The following is a 20,120-nucleotide window of genomic DNA, read 5'->3' on the forward strand; positions in this document are numbered from 1 at the left end:
TCATTCCAGTTACCAACTTTTGCTGGTGTTTGAGTGTGTGGGGAGGATGCTTTTTATTTAGTCCATAGCTTTACTTCTAGCACATCAGAACAAACCAGACTTGTGTGAAAGAGCCATGAAAATCATTCAGATAATTCCCAGTTTCCCGCTGGTTCTCTCCTGGAAAATGTTTAAAGGCTTTTCTTTAAAAAAAAAACTTTCTTTCCAGTCCAATATATTTTCATGATGCATAAAATTATATTCTGATTTTTTTTTTTTTTTAAATAATCTGAGCTGAGAAGCCTATTCAGTAAAAGGTAAACATTGATCAGAGGGTGGCATAATCCTGAGTGTTAACAGGAATATTCCTGAGTGTTAACAGACTTCACTTCCCCAGCACCTGTGACCCCTGCAGCACTCTTCAGCTTAATTTGGAATCCCCATGCACAAGCTGAGGTCACAAATCACAGCGACTGGAGTTTATCATGATGTAATTACCCTGGTAAAATTACATTGACTCAGTAGCAAATGTCTTCAATTACAATTAAATTACAGGGACTACTCAGTAGCTTAAACAGATCTTCTTGACAGGTTTGCACACTGGGAAACATGACTAATGTAAGATTTCTCTGGATACAGCACATGGTGCCCTGATGGGATTTTTTTATTTTTTTATTTTTTTAATTTGCTGACTACTCCCACGGTTTCAGCACATTCCAAACCTGCAAAGCCTCCTCTTACAGCACTAGCTGGAGCAAGCAGCTGATACTAGGCACCACAAAAGCCTCAAGATCATTCAATAAATGTTACTTAAATAGGTTTGACACGAAAAAACCTTCAACATCTCTGTCAGCCAGGTCCCATCCTTTCTTAAACGACCCTGAGGACTGGAAATCACTGCCTTTGCTTTCTGAGGCAGAGTTTTTATTGGTCCCTACTGGAGCTCGCTGGGGGATGTGGGGTTTGTACTCACCCTTGCACTCTGGCCAGCAATGAGCTGGTCATCCTCAGTCTGGACACTCGTTCGGCTGCGCACATCATAATCCTCTTGCTCAAAGTCTGAGTCATCCTCGAGCTCCTCGGGGGTCTGCAGAGAGAGAGAGAGACAGGAGAGAAAGCCAGAATAAAAGAGATGATAAGCTTAAAAAGGACACAGACCAAGTCCTGTGCACAGCGAGCTCTTATTTCATTGACTACCTGCCCAGGAAATGCTGTTCCATTCTCCTCTGAAATGAACTTGTCTGCCCCAGCAGTCAGGAACTGAAATTGAATTGTCTTAAAAATTAAATTGTTTCAAGCCTAGTTTTCTTTACAAATGGCATTTGTCATTACCTTGCCACAACTTTTCTTGCTGCAATTTCTCTTAACTCTGTTAACAAGATGAATGCAGTTCCAGGAACAAATATCCTTTGGAAGCACTAACAACTGGAATGTAGTATTTCAAAATAATGTTATTTCACATATAAATGGACACTAAGACTATTATGTTACTGGAAGCTTCATGTAATTTTCAAAAGAGAAAGTAAATACCTGGGAAAAAGCAACTAACATCCTGGAAGAAAAATTTATCAAAGCAAATAAGATATTTCCCATTGAAAGAAATTGTAAATTATGTCAACTGGTTTTGAACAAAAACATGAAATTTATGATCTGTGTAATCTTGTTAGTTCACATAGTCCTTTTCACACACAGAGCTTTGGAATTTGACTCATCCCCCTGCTGAGATCAGGATGCCTCCACTGCTGGTACTAAAGTGATGGCAGGGTTTCTTGGAAGATTGATTAATCAAGTTACATATTTTCAGGCTTCAGATTGTTTAAAATGTTGGAAGGAGGGATACAAAAAAAACCCCAAAAACTTAATTGAAGGATCTGTTCATTTGGGTTTTTTTACCTTCTAGCAAAAAAATTGGAGAAAAAGAAATGTTCTTATATACAAAGAGACAGTCCTACTAAAATCACAATTTAGTACCATATTTAATAAAGATGGTGCAAAAAAATGGAATCTTTAAAAGGAAGATTATATTCCATTTTATGGTTGAATAGCATCATGGCCATGAGTGAGTTCTGTGGGTACCATACATGACAAATAAGAGGAAAAGAAAAGCACAGTAACTGCAGCGAAATCCTCACCTCACTGGACACCCATCACCCCCAGTGACAGCCCAGAAGGCCAAAGCACTACAGAAGAAATCACCCAGGCTGGCACTTGGTGCTTGGAGGCAACGTCAAGTTTTCTAGCAGAGGTGCTAATCACTGCCAGTTGTCATTACAGCTCTGTCTGGAGGATGCTCAGTCACTAGGAACGGCTCCAAACCCTCGAACGTAACGCAGAGGAGTCTTCTGGTGATATTTCTGTTCCAGCCTGGCTTCCAACACCAAGTGCACATCACTGTTTGTAGCTGCACAGTGAAGTGCACAGGATGGGGAGAGTAAAACACAGCCATCTTCGTCTGACTGGAAGAGTATGAATTAAATACGTGTTTTGATGCTGAGCGCTGGAGGAAGAAATAACCAAGTGTGACAGTGTGGTAATAAACCTCGGTCTGCACCTCTGAAGAGAGGCATGCACAAAGAGAGTGTGTAGCAGGACAGGCAGGAGAAGAAGTTTAGATGAAAAATGAATTTACCTTCTCTCTGCTGTCACTGGTAAAAGAGAAGGATTGGTACCCTTCATTATAAAGACCAATGGTCTTGTTTTCCAATCACCTTTAATCTCTCTGTTTCCTCTGCTCAGCTGCCTGAGGGCAGGATGAGACCTTAAAATCTGTCATAAACAAGCAAGCTACAAAGAGAATCCTACAACTCCCTGAGCAAAGAGTATTTTCTATCACAAGGCTCAGATTTTCATCTGCCTGGGCTTTGTTGTTCAGAACAAGAACAGGGTGGAGAGCTTCAATAAACCAGCTGGCCCTTCCCCATCCTCCAAGTCCACTCAATGAGCCAGTTTCACTGGTCATTGTAAAGCCAGCACCCTTTCACAACCCAAACATACTCTTAGTTTCTTCTGTCTCCACTTTTAGAAGTAAGATTATAAAACATAATATGCAGTCCTTTCCTAGTCTTTCATAGTCAGACTTGAAGGAAAGATGTAATATTCAAAATATTACATCTCAGCATGGTGACCAATAAGGACATGAGGCTGCCTCTTAAAAAGAAAAAAATATTCTGAAAATTCTATGCAAAGGCTTATTCTTGAAGAAATAGCCAGAAAAAAAATGTAGTGCTGTTACTGTCTGACATTCATAATCTTAAAATCTGTGGTCTTTAAAAGACTGAAATTTAATGGGTATAAATGTTGAACTTGGAGACAATGTAGTGCAAACCAAAAGGGCAAGCAATGCAATTGTTAGCAATTTACTACAATCACAAGACATCTTCCTATTTCCCCTCTGTACTGGTGAGATCTAATTCAAAGTGATCTTTCAGATTCACTCTTTTCATGGTGTCAAGTGTGGTGAATTTTCTCCCCCTCATTTTCTTCCCCAAACAGCTGCATTTTGCTTTAGGGTGAAGAAGTGGGGTTAATTTTTGTCTGTATGCTGAAGTTTCAAACATTTTCACGCTTTCACTCTTGCACCATTGCCATGTCTTAGCTGGTCCCCTGAGATGCAGCCTGTACAAAATAGTGTTTAGACACAAAAGTACAAAAAAGAAAATTATATTGAATCTGACTTAAAGGACTACTCTTAGCAAGGCCTTCTACACATACAGAACAATTCTGATTTTTGTGTAAAACCAACAGGACCTTGATATTTAAAACCTTGTTTCCAAGACAACAGAGTCTGAGACTTCATTTCTCTGAGCTGGAAGACAGAAAGACAGCTTCTGTCTTGCAGACACCTGGATTTATGGTTTCACAAATGTAGTAATCACAGGTTTGAGGCTGGAGACAGCTTCCAAACAGAGCTGACAGCCACCAGTGGCAAAAGAAGCTAGAGTAATATTCACAACTAATGGACTTAATGCACTGGCTGATTTCAGCAGAAAAATGAACTATTTCCATAATTTTTAATCTGTTTTTTAGCACCAGCCATAAGACTTCCCAAGAAGTCCCTTTTTTCAAATGCAGTATCTCTACTACACACAACATTCATCTAACTCAGAGGAAGGCTTCCAGGGAAGAAGAATCTTTCACAATCCCAGATAAATCATACAATAAATATATGCTTTCTCTTTAAAGATGCATATTTTATTTCTAATATGAATGTGGTGACTTTCAACTTCCAGGCATATATATATATATATATATTTAGTATCTCTCTGTTTGATGGAAGAGCTTGGTGTGAACAAAGTATCAGTACCATCCCTGTCATTTTTTTATCTTTTGTGACTGCAGGATGAAAATGTGAATTATACAAGTCATAAAATGGCATATATATGCAGATTTATAAATGATATTTGTTTCGTATTTCACCAACCCAAATGTACTTGATGAAGATAGAAACCCCACTTTGCTATGCACTTAAAAATTGTAAGATGCAATTACAAGAATTTCAGCACTGGGAACACCAAGTCAAGCTAATCTTGAAATGAGAGCAAAGACTGAAGAGATGAAAAGATGCTCCCCTATTTTTTACAATGAAAATTCCCTCTAATTCTAGAAGACGAGGAGGACAAAACCCCAGACTTTACAAAATGCTTTTCAATCCAACTCCACGCTGTTCTGTACATTTGTTTTGGTGCCACTGCAGCCTGAGTGACTCAGCTGCAAGCAGCACCTGAGAGCCTCAATCAGAGAACCTCTCTCACTGCAGGTCTTCAGTTGTTTGGTGATTTACAGTAAAATTTGACACTTCAAATTCAATCTGAGGAGCAGCAGGTGCTCAATGGGAACACTGGACCCCACAACACCCTCTGGAGATAGGATGTTTCAAAAGATGACGGGATTCTGCACCAAATCTGGTTTTACAGAGGACCTGAAATGCTGCAGCACTTTGGATTTCACCACAGTGGCTGCCCCAGAGGTGATGGTGGCTAAACCTGACAAGTGTGGCAGAGGAGAAGAAGAAAGGAGCATTAATACACCCAAACAGCTGGGCTGAGGAACGCACAGTCATTTTTGCTGAGGTCTTCTCCCAAGGACTGAAAATCCCTTAAAAGAATAAAATATCCCAAATTGGAAGGAGTTCACAAGGACCATCAAAGTCCAGCTCCTGGTCTTCCACAGGACAACCCCAAGAATCACAACTTGTTCCTGAGAACATCATCCAAATGCTTCCTGAACTCTGTCAGGCTTGGTTTGAGAGACTGAAATGGTTCATGGTTAAACACGCTTAAAAAAGGACTTTGCCATTATGGCAAAACTGTTTAAAGAAGCTGTGGCCACCAGAGGCCTGTTCAGTGTGCCTGAAGAGGAGAACTGGTGTGTGTGAGTAAAGCCACCTGATGGGAACCTGAGCAAAGGTAAAGGTGGTGTCACAGTCCAGAGCTAAAGAGAGGTGTAAGGAGAGCTAACCAAGGCTGGGGAGAAGAATCAGCTCTGGCTCTGTTTGATGGGGGGGAGGAGAAAATTTGGGTGTGTGACAGAGGGAGTGAACACCCACCCTGCCTTACACAAACTGGCTCAGTTGTGAAACCCACCCACATCCATGGGGCATTCAGAGGAGGGGTCATAAACCATCATAACACCATCAAAGACCCCCAAAACACCCCCAGCCTCATTGCTGAGGCCTTGCAGCAGAGAGCTGCACGTGGTGCAAAGCCATGCCACAGATCAGAGCCTGCTGCAACAGAGAGCTTCAAACCTGTCCCCCCCAGGGGAGGCAGCAGGCATTCCCAGCTGGCCCAAACAAACATTAACCCATGGAGCTGTGTGCTCTGGGACCCTCACCACGGAGAACAGGAGAACAGGATCAATGAGATGCTGTCAGGATCCACAGAGTGCTGATATTTTCTGCTTAATCTGTCACTCTCTCTCTCCCACCCTGCTCCTCTTTTTCTTTCTCTCTCCCTGACACTACTGTTAAATAAAATCCATACTATCAGCTTCAGCATATGGTCTTGTTTGCACCTTAAGTCAGGCAGAGGCATCTCTAACAATTTCAATAACCAGATCTTAACACCTGATGCTGTGACCACTTCCCTGGGGACCCTGTTCCAGTGCCCAACCAGCCTCTGGGTGAAGAACCTTTTCCTGATATCCGACCTCAACCTCCCCTGACACAGCTCCAGCCGCTCCCTCGAGTCCTGAGAGCCCTCCTGACTGCAGAGAGGGTTTCTGGCCAATAACTCAGGGAATTTCATAAGCAGCTGTGAAAACACAAAGTGCAATTCCATCCCTACACGGTAATAGGAAAGGTGCTGGAATGAAGTTATTATTTTCTATTTTATTTCTAGGTTCTATAATTATACTCTTAAATTAATTTATACTACTTCTTAATTTGTGGAAGAGATCTTTTTCTTCTGTATAGATAAAAATAATAGCCCTCAATGAAAAAATGAGTCTCCTTTCTCCTCCAAAGGGGCAAAAATTTCTCCCCTTTTGTGGGAAAACGAAGAACTGAGACTACCCACCCTTTCCTTCAGCTTACTAAAAGTAATAATAACCACCAAAATTAATTTTAAAACTGGCTTTATTTACTCTCTGGAATGAGGGGACTCATCACAATTAAATTCAATCTTTCACAGCTTGCACACAAACAATCACTGCCTGAAAATAATTGTGTCAGATGCTCTAAAAAGATCACAAGATTGGATTTTTTTCCTTTTTTGTAATTCTGAAAAAGTTTTACTACCTGAATTAAAGGGTGCACAATATTTGACAGATTATTAGATGAAAATTTTCTAAAGGCTTTTATAGCCTCACCCTTTAATTATACATCCCATTTTAGTGTGAGATGATCAGATGGAAATGTTAAAGAGTATCTCCAAGTGAAACTAATTTTGTTTTCTACAGCAAATATGGTTCTGATCCAGCAAACTCTGGTCTGTGTAAGCTTATATATGTGTATTTTTCCAGTTAACTTACATGGATAATGAGTCCATTTATGTGCTTTAGTTCTCTTCCTGGGTATGGAGTATTACACTGAGCTCCATAAATAAGTTAATTGTCTGAATGCAAAAATAAATCTTCCTAATCTGGGCAAACAGAATTCATTAACTCATATCATACAACAGGTGGAAAGTAGTAGTGATATAATGGCAAAAGTAACTTGGGATTTTCCTAAGGAGACTGAGAAGCCTGAATGCTGATCAGCTCTCCAGGTACACAGAACCATCAGGCAGCAAGAAAGAAAATGGTCAGGCCTTCAAAATTCAAAATTTAAAATTAGAAACATCTCGCCAGGATGGACATCTCATGGCAAACTCTTGGGGCTAAGTCTGATGTATGGGGGGGTGCTGGAACTCTGTGTAGGGGATGGGAAAACCTGGGTTTGTAGGAGATCCCACCTGATGATTGAGTCTATGACACAATCACAATTTGAAGTGACTAGAAAAGATTAAAGTGTGCTAAGCAGTTGTTCTTGTCCTAAGAAAAGTTTCAAAAGTGTTACAGAAAATCAAAGGGAAAACAGAGATCCTTTACTGTGCAGATCTTTCACTTCCCAGAATCACAGAATGCTGGAATGGTTTGGGTTGGAAGGGACTTTAAAGCTCAACCAGTTCCCACCCCTGCCATGTTCAGGGACACCTTCCACTATCCCAGATTGCTCCAAGCCCCATCCAGCCTGGCCTTGGACACTTGCAGGGATCCAGGGGCAGCCACAGCTTCTCTGGGCACCCTGTGCCAGGACCTCACCACCCTCACAGGGAAGTAATTCAAATAAAGATTTCCCTGCCCTTCCAGAAGAGCTGCCAATCCTCCAGTGCTGCACACCCAGAGACCAGGATGGGTTTTCCCCCATCACAAGCCATGTCTACAATTCAGGCCACCTGTGATGAGCACTGGGTATGAGAATGGGATTTATGTCTGGCAGTTATAAAATTAAGCCTGTCAGAAGCTTTTTGTGTAAATGTTAATACATAGTGACAGATGAGTAAAATGGAGCTATTTTGGAGAGTTCCAACTGCCTGAAGCCTCACATCAGTGCCATTATACACTCATGACCACAAGGGCACGTTACCTGTTTGCTCAGAGGGATGATGTTGATGTTTCAGCCCTGTTACTTGCCTCAAAAGTTTCCTCTGTGATTTTCTCCATAGTTTTACTTGTACATGGCTTTCATTAAGGCAGATTCAAGGTAATTTGGGTTTCAAATAACTGTTTCAGTTGCTGAAGAGATGTCCAAACCACATTTGGCTTGCTGCTTTTCTCTTTTAAATCATTGCTGACTAAACTGAAAAGCATCACACACCTACTATCACAATAATGATGTTGTTCTGTGGTGTCTTTTATTTGTTTGCTTATTTTATTAAAAGATGCCTAAGCAAATTGAATCAACTGGCCAGCCAACACTGAAATGACAAGTTTTTTACCTTGGTAAACATTCAAAACCATCCCTGCAGAGGCTCACTGGAGCAGAAGATAATTTATTCATTTAGATTTTAACCAGACCTACCTTGCATTCCAGGCAGCACACATACACTAGGAAAAAAAAAAAGCCAAATAAACAAAACAAAAAAAAAAATCTACACAAACTTTGAAGACCTTGGCAAATTAATGCTATTACTATGGAAACAGTAATGAACTTTGCATCTATTGGCAGTTGTGATCAAATTTTCTCCTAGCTGATAAACATACTAATTGTGATTCATCAACTAAACTACCTCATCTCTTTATTTACTAATTCTTTTGCTGTTGCATATACTTCTGTTTCATGCCTGTTTCAATGTCAAGCTTTTCTGGCTTATTACAACACGAGGCTGATTCCAAGGAGCTTTTGTATTCCTCTTATCCATGATACCTCCCTGTAAATCCCAGCTTTCACTCCCCAGGAGCTTTACATACCCTGATCATCAGGACAGCTTTCCTGATGTCCCGAACTCCGTCGTAGACCAGGCGGGAGGCGTCGATGAACTCGTTCTCCTCGAAGGGCTGGGGCACGTTGGCACTCAGGGCTTCAATGGCCACCTCCACTTGCTCAGCAAAACGTGGCATCACTGTGTGAAATGAAGAGAGGCAGCAGGATTAGACACCTTCTCTCCTGAACACTTTTCTGTTGCTCTGGGGCACAGATAATTTCCAGGAGACACGGCACACGCTGCTCTGGAAATTCCCAGGTGCAGGGAGGCTCATGGGTGGGTTTGTACCCACCCTGCACAGGTCTGACACTTCATCTGACAGCAAGGAAATAACCAACTCTATATTCTCTCCTCCAATTGTTCAACAAAGAATAGGAAATTTCCTTCAAAAACTGTGATTTACTAACTTTTTAAAGGCTGCAAGATACGTGAGCAGTCAGCAAAGTTAATTTAAGAGCTTTACAACCTGTAATGAGCACAGAAAATATTTGTATCAAATGATCAAAGCAAACTGTAGCCATTATGCCACTAATTTACACAAATTATACTCTAACTCATACTAAATAATAATAATTTTGAAAGGGACAAAATGCAAAATTAAGGATATACTTTTGTGAAGACACCTAAATGAATCTTCTGTTTCTTCACTATCACCATGTATATAACACAAAACATAGCCATAGACATTGGCTAAAAATATTATAAACTGTGCTATGAACTTATTAAATGTACAACTTAAAGCAATTATTTATTTTTGTAAATGGTTTCAGGGAGTTGCTTGAAGTAGCAAGAGACTTTTCTTCAAATTTTGTAGAGGATTCCTTTGAAGGTATATTTACTTTCTGCACATCGTGTTTGCAGGAAAATAACTCGTTTCCAGATCAGTCCTCTTAACAACTCAAACCCAAATCCTACAAACATGAACATCAGGTCCCACTGACCATCCTGCACCTACATTCCTGTGCCTGTTTACTCTTCAGCATTTAAACATTCATTTTGGAGGACTGTGCTCACAACAATAGAGGACAAACATAATCCATGTTTATTAGAAACTTGAATAAAAAAATGCAGTTGGATTGATTCTTAGGAATTTAAGGAACTTGGGTCAAGTTTAAGAGTTATAGATAGCCATCTTTTAATCATATTCACATCACTTTTATTCTAGCATTTAGGTATCCAGCTCATGGATCTCTGACTTTACAATTTTGGCAATATAATACGAAGAACAGAAAATTATGATTCCCACAACAGTTACTGCCTTTTTTTTGTTTTTAAAATGTTACCTTTTTTTCCCATCTTTTCCCTAATCCCTATTTTTAATACACTTATTGGTAACCTGAACCCAACTGATGAATACAAAGGGGAATTTCCAGTTATTTTCCTCAAGAGAAGTGACATTCTCTCCCAGGAACTTCTGCTGTGGTAGGAAGCCACATTTTCTTCTTGACTGAATGTTCTTAAACTTAATTTCTAGTGTCTGACTTAAAGTAAAACCACAAAAAAAGCCCCCATGATTTAATAACAGTTTACATTTTGAAGTGTCAGCAACCATGAGCTCAAACTTTCTGTTTCTGGCAGTTAAATATTAAGCATTGGATGCAAATGCGGAAACCTTTACAAGGATACAACGATTCAAATCTTGTTTATACATCACTATATATATATATATTCATATATATATACACACACATATAGACAGATGAAAGAACAGATTTGTATTTTCCATGCAGATAATGTTCACTAAGTTCCTGGGATACACTGGAGAAACAGGAAAAAGTGACAGCAACAATAGACTTTAAAAAAGTAAACATTAACAAAACACTGCCAGGCAGAGGGGAAACATTTTAATTAGCAAAGGATTTTGAGAGAGATGGAAGTTCTGGAAAGAGTATTTAATAAATGCATATATCAAATTACCTTAATTAATAGAACACTTGAAAGTGTAGTAGGAGACAAATATGATTGCATAGGGAAGTATCTAGCCTGAATATCAAAAAGCAGTCATTAAAAATACAGTGTAAACAAGTAAATCTAAAGAATAAAAGAGAAATTATTTTGTATTTTTTTGGATAAAATAGGTAAAACTAGAGATGCAATAATGACAACAATAAAAAAAAAAAGAGGTAAAGAACCTTAATATTTGGGTTTAAATTAAATTTAACCTTAAGTTTCTGTCTAAAATTTCCTAATTAGCCAAGGCGGTCAGGTATTGGGTATAATTAACAGCAGGTGTGACAGGAATGAATTAGGAATGGGCAGTTTGAAGAACATCTTCATAAACATTAGGAAATTTATCATTTACATATGTATTCAAGTTAATAGAGTATAGTAAAATTTAGCCTGTAGTTCTTAAGGAAAAAAATCAAAGCAAATTCTGAACCATTTTTGAGAACTGAAGAAAAACAGTAATGGTGAAAATTCCAGGGATTTGGGGATAAAAAAAAAAAAAAAAAAAAAAAAAAGAAAAAAGAAAGAAAAGAAAGCACTTGTCTATTTTAGATAAAGGCATATAATCCTTCTTTGAAGGTTCATTATAGGTAGAGAAGAAAGGAAGGAGGATTTACACTATATTCAACATAATTTCAGTACCCAGAAATAAAATGAAACATGACATGGAGCAATTAATGTTTAATTATCTGTAAATAATCAGCAGATGCTGGACAGGCAACAGATTTGTGGAAATAAGTTGCACCAAGCTTTTACAATATTTCCCTTGGCAGGGCAGTGACAGTGGGGGAAGCAGATACATCACAGCTGGACTTTGTCATGTGACATTCTTAGAACAAGAAAAATTTCAATTAAATGGTTGTAAGGTGGATGATGTTACACTTTATTCATATTCCTGAACATGAGACATTCATTCCTGACCACATTTATTAACTCCACTGGGGGTGGAAGCTTCTTCAGTCAGTTCTGATTTTGCAGACCTGGCTATAATTTAGTCCCTAATTTACATTACTGCACGTGAACATCATCTGCTGTTTCAAAATGGCAACAGATATTAAACTGCTTTAGGAATTGCTTGCTTGCCAATCGTATTTTTACTTCAGGACTCACTTTTGACTGGACAAGGAAGAAAAAAACACCTTTAAAACAGGACTATTATTGCTTCTCTAAGCATATATTGTCATTTAATGCAGTGAAGTTTCTGAAAATTGAAAATTGAGTTAAGAAATGTATTATTCTACTGAGCTCCAAGGGAAAAAAACCCCTCCAGTCTTCTTCTCTATCATTTATCACATAAAGAAGGATATTCCTGTGCCAAAGGTGAAAGAACCACAGGTAAAATTCAGGCAAAGGCATGTATTTGAATTTGGAGCTAAAACTTGTAAATGCATCAGACAGAGAATAATTAATTTATTATGCACAGAGAAATTGGCTATAAATTTTAGATTCAGAAGCAAATCAATACTTCTGGGGAAAAATTAAACATTGGTTTCTTAGTCTGAGCTGTGGCCTTGAAAACAGTCACACATATGCTTAGACTGAAAAATGTGGTCCATTAACATCTCTCAGCCTAACTACATGAATTAATTAGGCACCTGCATAAATGTTGACAGAATCAGGTCCCAAGTTAATAGCAAGACTTCTAATTCACTGACTTTGTCATTCTAACAAAATAATGACCTTATAAAGCCTTTCTGTGGATGAGTTTCCAGTGGCACTGAAATCAAGACCAATGTCAACAAAATCTAGGTTGAACGGCTTCTGGAGAAAAACTGGGAATCAGCAAATTTGAAATTACTTCCATTTTATCAATTGATTAATTCTTTTAAATTATACTTTTTTTTTTTTGCTGATGCATGATAGAAATCCAGTATATGACCATGTGTGAACTCATGCCTTGATCAAACTTGTATTTTTTTTTAAACCATTCTGTTCCACAAAGAAAATATTTTCTCTAAAGTTCTTGTTTTTCTCTCACCCACCTATATCTCCTACATATAAAAATTACAATTAATTATCTGTTTCCTAAAAACATATTCCCTGTTGACTTCTTCTCCTGTGGCAATCAGTTTGTACTGCAATTTTGGTGCTTAGAAACATCACTGCAAATTTTGTTTAGTGATATGGGAACAATAAGATCCCTGACAGACAGAGAAATGCTAGGTTACATAATAAAATTATTGAGATAAAAATTAAAAAAATGTTTGGGCGTTCTTGTTCGAAGCATTAGAACAAAAAGTTTCATTAGTATGCAAGATTAAATGAATGCCTTGCTGATTTATTGCACTTTTATGGCCTTATTATTTAGGAACTTAAATTCCACAGAATCTTAAGTAGATGTGAATGTTCAAAAATTTAGAAAGGGATAATTAAGACACAAAAAATGCACTAAAGGTCAAGGACCCTCCAGGTGCATGGGCTTCTAATTCTTAGTAGCATCAATGGGAGTCAGGAAATTTGGTCTGGTTTTGTCCCACTTCATACAAATGTAAGTTTTAAATCTCTTTCCTTATACCAGGCAGAGAACAGTGGATGCTTCAGTGAGCCAATTAATCACACCTACCCTACTTTAAAGACTCCAGTTCAGCTGGATAAAATTCTGATTTTCCTCTGCCCACTAAACACAGAGGGAGGTGTTTGGCTTGGACCAGATGCCTGCTTTAGACAACCAAGTTCAGGCACAAATCAAACAAATCAACCCCATTTGTGCACCAAATCCTGGCACACTTTGGCTCTCAGTCAGGCTGAGCACACGTGGCTCATTTCCATCCCAATCTCACTGGAACTGAAGGGTTCCCAGGGCTCTCATCCTTGGGGCATTTTTCTGCCCAGAGGACAATTTTTGAAAGGCACCAGCAGTGCTGTTTCCTAGAGCTTCATTTTGAAAAGACAAGCACCCACTTGACTCTTTTTAGAATCCAGGGATTTGGATCCAAGGGAAGCACCCTTCTCAAAACCAGGGGGTGTTCCCTGGAGCCTTTCCTCAGATAAATCAGATATTTGGGCTGCAGAGAAGTGACTGCTCTCCTGTACCCACCACACCCAGCTGTGCCCTCTGGCCAGCCCTCACAGCTCTGCAGCCCTTCAAGAATTTGTACCTGTCCTTATGAAAACTGATGTTCCCTTTGGCACGTTGATAGGGGCACATCATTTAAGGTGTCAATCACCTTATCTACATGGCCCTTAAATGGTTACAAAAATCTGGTCACTTGTGGGTAAGATTATTCAAGAATGATACAGTCTGAAGGTTTGGACCTCTACACTGCTAAAAGTTTAGGAATCCCTGAAAATGTCTGTGATTCTCCTAAATATCATAGCTGTTTGTGTCATGTAAAGCAAGAAAATTATCTATAATTTATATATATATATATCTGACGGGCAGGATTGTAAACTTAAGGTTATCAGAGGAGAGGAAAAAAAAGAAAAAAAGCCCATGAATGATCCATTACATTAAAAAAAAAAAATTAAAAAAAAAAAATAAAGCTCTCTTAAGAAAAAAAAACTCTTTATCCAGATTTAAGAGGTTTTAGTATGAAATATTCACAATATTACAGTTTAAAAATTTCAGGGCTCTGGATTAAATTTCTTCTGTTGGTTTTTGTGTTTGTGTGGCTTGTTTTTGTTCTGGGTTTTTTTTTTTTTAAACACATTAATTTACTTAACTGAAGAAAGAATGCAGTCTACTGGGAAGCTCAAGTATTTAAAACAGGTATTTGAAAGATCATTCCTAAGGGATATCTGACATCATCTGTCAAAGACAGCACATTTTTTTAGTTTCATTTGAAGGATAAATAAGGAATGAAATATGATACCTTATTTAGCTCAAAGCATTTGTGAAAGCCTGTTTCTAGAACTGTACATTCCTTATCAGAAGTTTCTAAATACTTCACAGAATGTTTTCAAGTCCTGGTCTCACATCATGTAATTTACATTTCAGTCATGACTATTATATTGCTAATTGAAAAGAAAAAGCTTTTAAGTCTACTGAAATATTACATAACTTATGATAGAATCACAGAATCATTAGGGTTGGAAAAGATCCCTCAGATCATGGAGTCCAACCCTTAACCCAGCACTGCCAAAGCCACCACTGACCACGTCCCCAAGTGCCACATCCACACAGCTTTTAAATCCCTCCTGGGATGGGAAATTCACCACTGCCCTGGGCAGCTGTGCCAGGGCTGGACACCCTTTGGGCAAAGAAAACCTTCCCAAATATCCAACCTAAACCTCCCCTGGCCCAGCCTGAGCTGTTCCCTCTCCTCCTGTCCCTGTTCCCTGGGAGCAGAGCCCGACCCCCCCGGCTGTCCCCTCCTGGCAGGGAGTTGTGCAGAGCCAGAAGGGCCCCCTGAGCCTCCTTTTCTCCAGGCTGAGCCCCTTTCCAGCTCCCTCAGCAGCTCCTGGGGCTCCAGACCCTTCCCCAGCTCCGTTTTGGGTATCAAACCCTGTGTGTCTCATACTGGTGACTTGGGAAACAGGAAAAGCAAAATTAGGGCACGGTGCTACAACACAGGAAGGATGAAACATCACTGTCCAATCCCCTCATTAAATGGTTAAAAGTCAGCTGTAAAATAATGAATATCCACAGCTTATAGCAGTTTGCAGTGAACACAAGACTTTCAGGAAGAATCAGCCTTCACTGCCAAATACTGATTTAGCCATGGCCCACAGAAACAGTGTTCTCAGGCTTCCTTGAATTTATTGCCAATCCTGACCCTTTGACTCCCTTGTGTTAAGTCTTCTGGCACTTTCCAGAAGGCTCCAACTTCATCTGTGGGTTTATGCAACCAAGCAGATTGATGTGGGAATGGAAGAAATGGATTTGCTCACGTGCAGCCCATGAGGTGAGATGGACATTGCAGAAATTAATGGCACGTCTGGAGCTATGTCACCAAGTGTTGGGAGACAGGGACACACACTAGGGGGAAAAACACACCTTTGAACCTTGTCCTGCCTGAACTGCCATTGACAGAAAGATAAATGTCAGGGCAGAAGTCAGGTGAGGGCTGTTTGCCTCCTGGCCAGCACAGGAGGCCACTGACTATGGACAGGTCCATCCCAAAGTGGACAGAGGAGGATAACAAATGTCAGCTGCAGGGTCATTTGTGTCTCACCAGCTTCAGCTGTCTCACTCTACCTGGGCAAGACTACACACAGCCAGCACCCTGTGGTACTATAATATTTATTTATTATAATAAAATATTATTCCTGCCAAACAGAACACTCTTAGGTTAATACTTCAAATGAAAGCAAATTCTTCAGAAAGCAGGCTGATGCTGTTGAACAGCAAGTAGGTTATGTAAAAAGCAAACCACCCTTCCTGGCTTAGCTTTAAGTTTGTGTATATCAATATGTAGGTGTGTGTAGGCAAGGGGATGCAAGGAATACCAGGGCTTTTATTTTAAAACATTATTGTACAATTCACACTTGTATTCACAAAACATTCTGCTGGAGTTGGTGGATGGATACTCACTCCATTTCTCTGCCTATATTTTCTAGACCTGGGAAATTTCTTTCTAATTCCACCACCACGCTCCTTATTTTAAAGAACAGCTTTTGAGAGCACAAAATGTTTTTGAGAACACATTTGAACTGTGATTAAATAATACTGGTTTATGAAAATGGTATTTCTATTATATTAACCCACTATTCATTATACAAGGTGTCTGGCACATCCAAATAGATAACCTTGGTATTTTTTAAACTCTCACTGAGTTAATTCACATCTAAATCTTGATTTTTCTTTGATTATGTAATCCTTATCTTGACCTTCTTCCACTTCTGGAAGATCTTTAGGTTGTGGAGAACAAAGTGGAAATATCTACTTGGGGAATTCAGTGAATATCCTCCTGTAAGCACAGCCTAACATCTTCAGCACCAATGTGAGGCTGTTGAGCATGGAAAAAGTATGATTTCTCAGCTGCCCATTACACTGCCACAGTTTTTCTGAGACGATGAATTAGCTCAGAACCTTCCTGTCAATGCAGATTTAATCAATATAGATTTAATAGCTCCACTTACCTAGAGAAATTAAATAAAAATATCTTTTAGTCTTGTCTTTCTCTCCCAAGCAGCCCAAACAGCATTTTCCTTTGGGCAGATTTTGGTGCTGCCTATTCACCTGTTAATGAATGCATCCTGCACCAACCACGGGGCTGACCCTGGAACTCACAAAAGTTCCCTTTCTGCTTGCTGAGAAATGATCACTTGTGCTTTGCTCGTGCCTTGTCACCAGCTCTTAATCCATCAAAGGCCCTAATACTCACCCCATGGTTACCCCTTTGTCAAACAGCTGCGTGTGCAGTGTGTTAGGAAGAGCCTTTGAAAATCTAGACCAATTACATTATATTCTCCTTTAGCATTATATTTCTTTTTTAAACTCTAAAAGTGGAGAGAAAAAGAGCTAGCATTTCAGCTTTGAGCTACAGTGGTGATTTATTCATCTCATGTCTCATTTAATTGCTTTATAATGTATTTTATATGATTTCTTAGAGTATTTCTCTGTGTATTGATCAGAATGTCTCTGGTGAAAAATTCTTTGGATCAAACCAAGCAGTAGTGGAACACAATCTTGGGTGTTCTCTGGTTCTTTTGTAAACTACCTTTTCTTTAATAATGCATTACATTTTTTTTTTCCTTGTTGTTGACACCTTGACCTTTGGATTTCAGTTTAGTAAAACTTTAGAGAAAATGCTACAATACTTTGCAGAATAAAAGTCATAATTTGATCAAAACTCCTGGAAAAATGATCTCATGTTCTCAGGATGATGGTACTCATAAGTTTTATTGTAACTACCTGAAATCCCATAAAACATGAATTTAACATAATTTATTTTTTAAATAGGTTCCATTTTGCATCTTTTAGCTCTCCCTCAGATTCAATATGGGTTATTTTTTTGATTACAGCTATGCTTAAATTCATCTTCTTGCTTCTACATTTTGTTTCCCTTCATATCACTGCTGAAAAATCCATCTTTCCCACATTTTAGTATTAGCTTTGATAACATCGTTGAGCTGCCTTTTCTTAGTGATAAATATCTTTAAAGTTTGCCCTACTCACACTGATAAAACTCTCACAGGCTTATTGCTGAATTGCCAGTAGTGCTGATTTTCAACTTCAGTCCATTCTGATAAAGACAAAATAAAAAAAATAAAAAAAAGTGTGTCAAAACAGAAGTAAGAGTGACCTACTTAAAACCAGGGAGTTACAAAGTTACTGGGATATTTTTAAAACATGCTAAAAGCTGAAACTCCAGTTTCTGGTGTGAATCAGATTTCAAATTTCCAACGTCCTTCACAGGAGTACCCCAAGTGGTACTTGCTGTTCCAGGATGGTTTCCAGACAGCCCAGTGCAAACTGGAGCAAAAAATAAAATAAAATAAAAAATGTTTGGGAAGTTTTCACAGCCTTTCCCAGGCAGTTCTGGTCCTACTCCTTCTGCTCTTACCCCTTTCATTTCCCGTTCACTTCCTTTCATCACAACCCTGCAAAGTCTACTCCAGTTTTCCAAGCTTAAATCCAACCCTCTTGACCTTTAAAGACAGTCAAGGCTTTTTTTTTCCTTCCTGAACGTCAAAAATCTTGGAAAATAGGATCTGGCCTCTTTGCCTGTTCCTTGATTTCTTTCTAGAAATAATTTTTTTTATCTGTTTAGAGGCACAGGCTTCTTGCCTTCAGTTTTCACAGTTTTTGAAGAAACTGCTGAGTGCACTTCAGTCTCCCCTTCGGTGAATGGGAAAACCTCAGCTGGCCTTGGTCACTCTGGGTGATGAGCAGGAGGACAGAACTCAATATTCAAAGATCAATTCTGCTCTGTTTCCTCTTCCTTCCCTTTCCTTTTGCCTTTATCCTTGCTTTTAACCTTTTCTTTCTTCTCTTTGCCTTTCCACCCTTCTCTCCTTTTTTTCCCCTCCATGGACATCTTGTAACAGGATGATTTCACAGCTTTCTACAAATCTGAATACCAATATAACATTTAACAGAAGCACTCTAAAAAAACAACTCAACCAACCAAAAAAAAAAAAACACCCACAAAGAGGCAACCAAAAACCACCTCAAAACCAACCAATCAACTAGGAAAATTGAACATGAAGCTCTGATTTACTCCTGCACGTGTAACATCCACTAAAATCTGAGTTTGGTGTTCCCAGTGAGCCCCATGGACTCTGTGGTTTTATAGGTTTCATCTTGGATTTATAAGAAATTCAGCAAGCCAGAGCTAAGTTTTTGTTATGGTTTTTAAAGGAAAATGCAAGTACTCTATTTTAAAAGGCCATTAGCCAGTCTGTCACTCCCTAAAACTGCTGTCAGAGATAAGAATCCAGCCTCTACCCAGTACTGGGCTTTAATGACAGTTTGTTAGACAAGCACAGGCTACAAAGCACTGAAACACTAAAAATCCCATCCCATATATTCCAGTGGCTATAAATTGAAACAACAAACAAATAAAACTTGGAGGTGAGACTGGTTATTAAAGCAATGTTTGCAGTTTCCACTTCCCTGAAACTATCAACATCATTTTCATGAGAGATTAATTTTCTCTCCACTAAAAAAAAAAATAAATAAAAATTAGCAAGATGCTTTCCTTTCCAAAGCACTGTATCCATATTTCTCCACTGTGGTCCAACACAACCAATACTCACAGAACAGAGTGAAATCTCTGGAAAAAGAGGCTCAACAGAGGATTTCCTTCTCTGAGTTGACAATTAAAAGCAAATAATAAATATAATAGAAAGATAATCTGATTACTTCTTTTCCATCATCATTTAACTTAATTTTTCCCAGCTTCCAAAGGCATTTAATTTAAAATTAAATTAAGGTCAGTTAAAAAAAAAAAAAATAAAGAAAAAAGGAAGCAGTAAAGATGAAAACAGTGAGATGTTCATGATTGTGCTTCTCACAGAGATTTTGAGGTGCACATCTGTGGGTGGAACCTTAATCCCAACCAACCACTGCCATCATTTCTGAGTGTTTGATAAAATCTGGGCAGAAACCCGAGGTGAGGAATTGAAAGATATTGAAATAAATGAATGGATTCATAGGCAGCCGGATCATGGAGTCACTGAGGTTGGAAAATATCTCTCAGACATCACATCCCACCACTCCCCCAGCCCCTGAGCTCAGTGGTGTCCCCAGCTGCCACATCCACAGGGGTTTTGAACACTTCCATGGATGGTGGTTCCAAAATGGCACAAGGAGGTCGAAATTCCATTTTCACCACTTTATTCTAAGGTCATGGAATGAGTCAGTTAATTCTACTTTATTTAAATCATACAGAAATCATAATCAGG

General features: G+C 38.9%; 1 protein-coding gene across 2 annotated transcripts in view; it reads right to left on the reverse strand.

The window, feature by feature from the left end:
- CTNNA2 (catenin alpha 2) overlaps positions 1–20,120 on the reverse strand; it is a 466,335-nt gene that overhangs the window by 36,276 nt on the left and 409,939 nt on the right. For both annotated transcript variants that reach the window (XM_058838585.1, XM_058838586.1), the window contains exons 13-14: positions 8,869–9,020; positions 953–1,066 (exon numbers count right to left, since the gene is read on the reverse strand). In XM_058838585.1, the coding sequence (XP_058694568.1) occupies positions 953–1,066; positions 8,869–9,020 (266 nt within the window). The remainder of the gene's footprint in view (positions 1–952; positions 1,067–8,868; positions 9,021–20,120) is intronic.

The sequence above is a fragment of the Poecile atricapillus genome, chromosome 4, assembly GCF_030490865.1.
Source record: "Poecile atricapillus isolate bPoeAtr1 chromosome 4, bPoeAtr1.hap1, whole genome shotgun sequence".
In the NCBI taxonomy this organism is placed as follows: Eukaryota; Metazoa; Chordata; class Aves; order Passeriformes; family Paridae; genus Poecile; species Poecile atricapillus.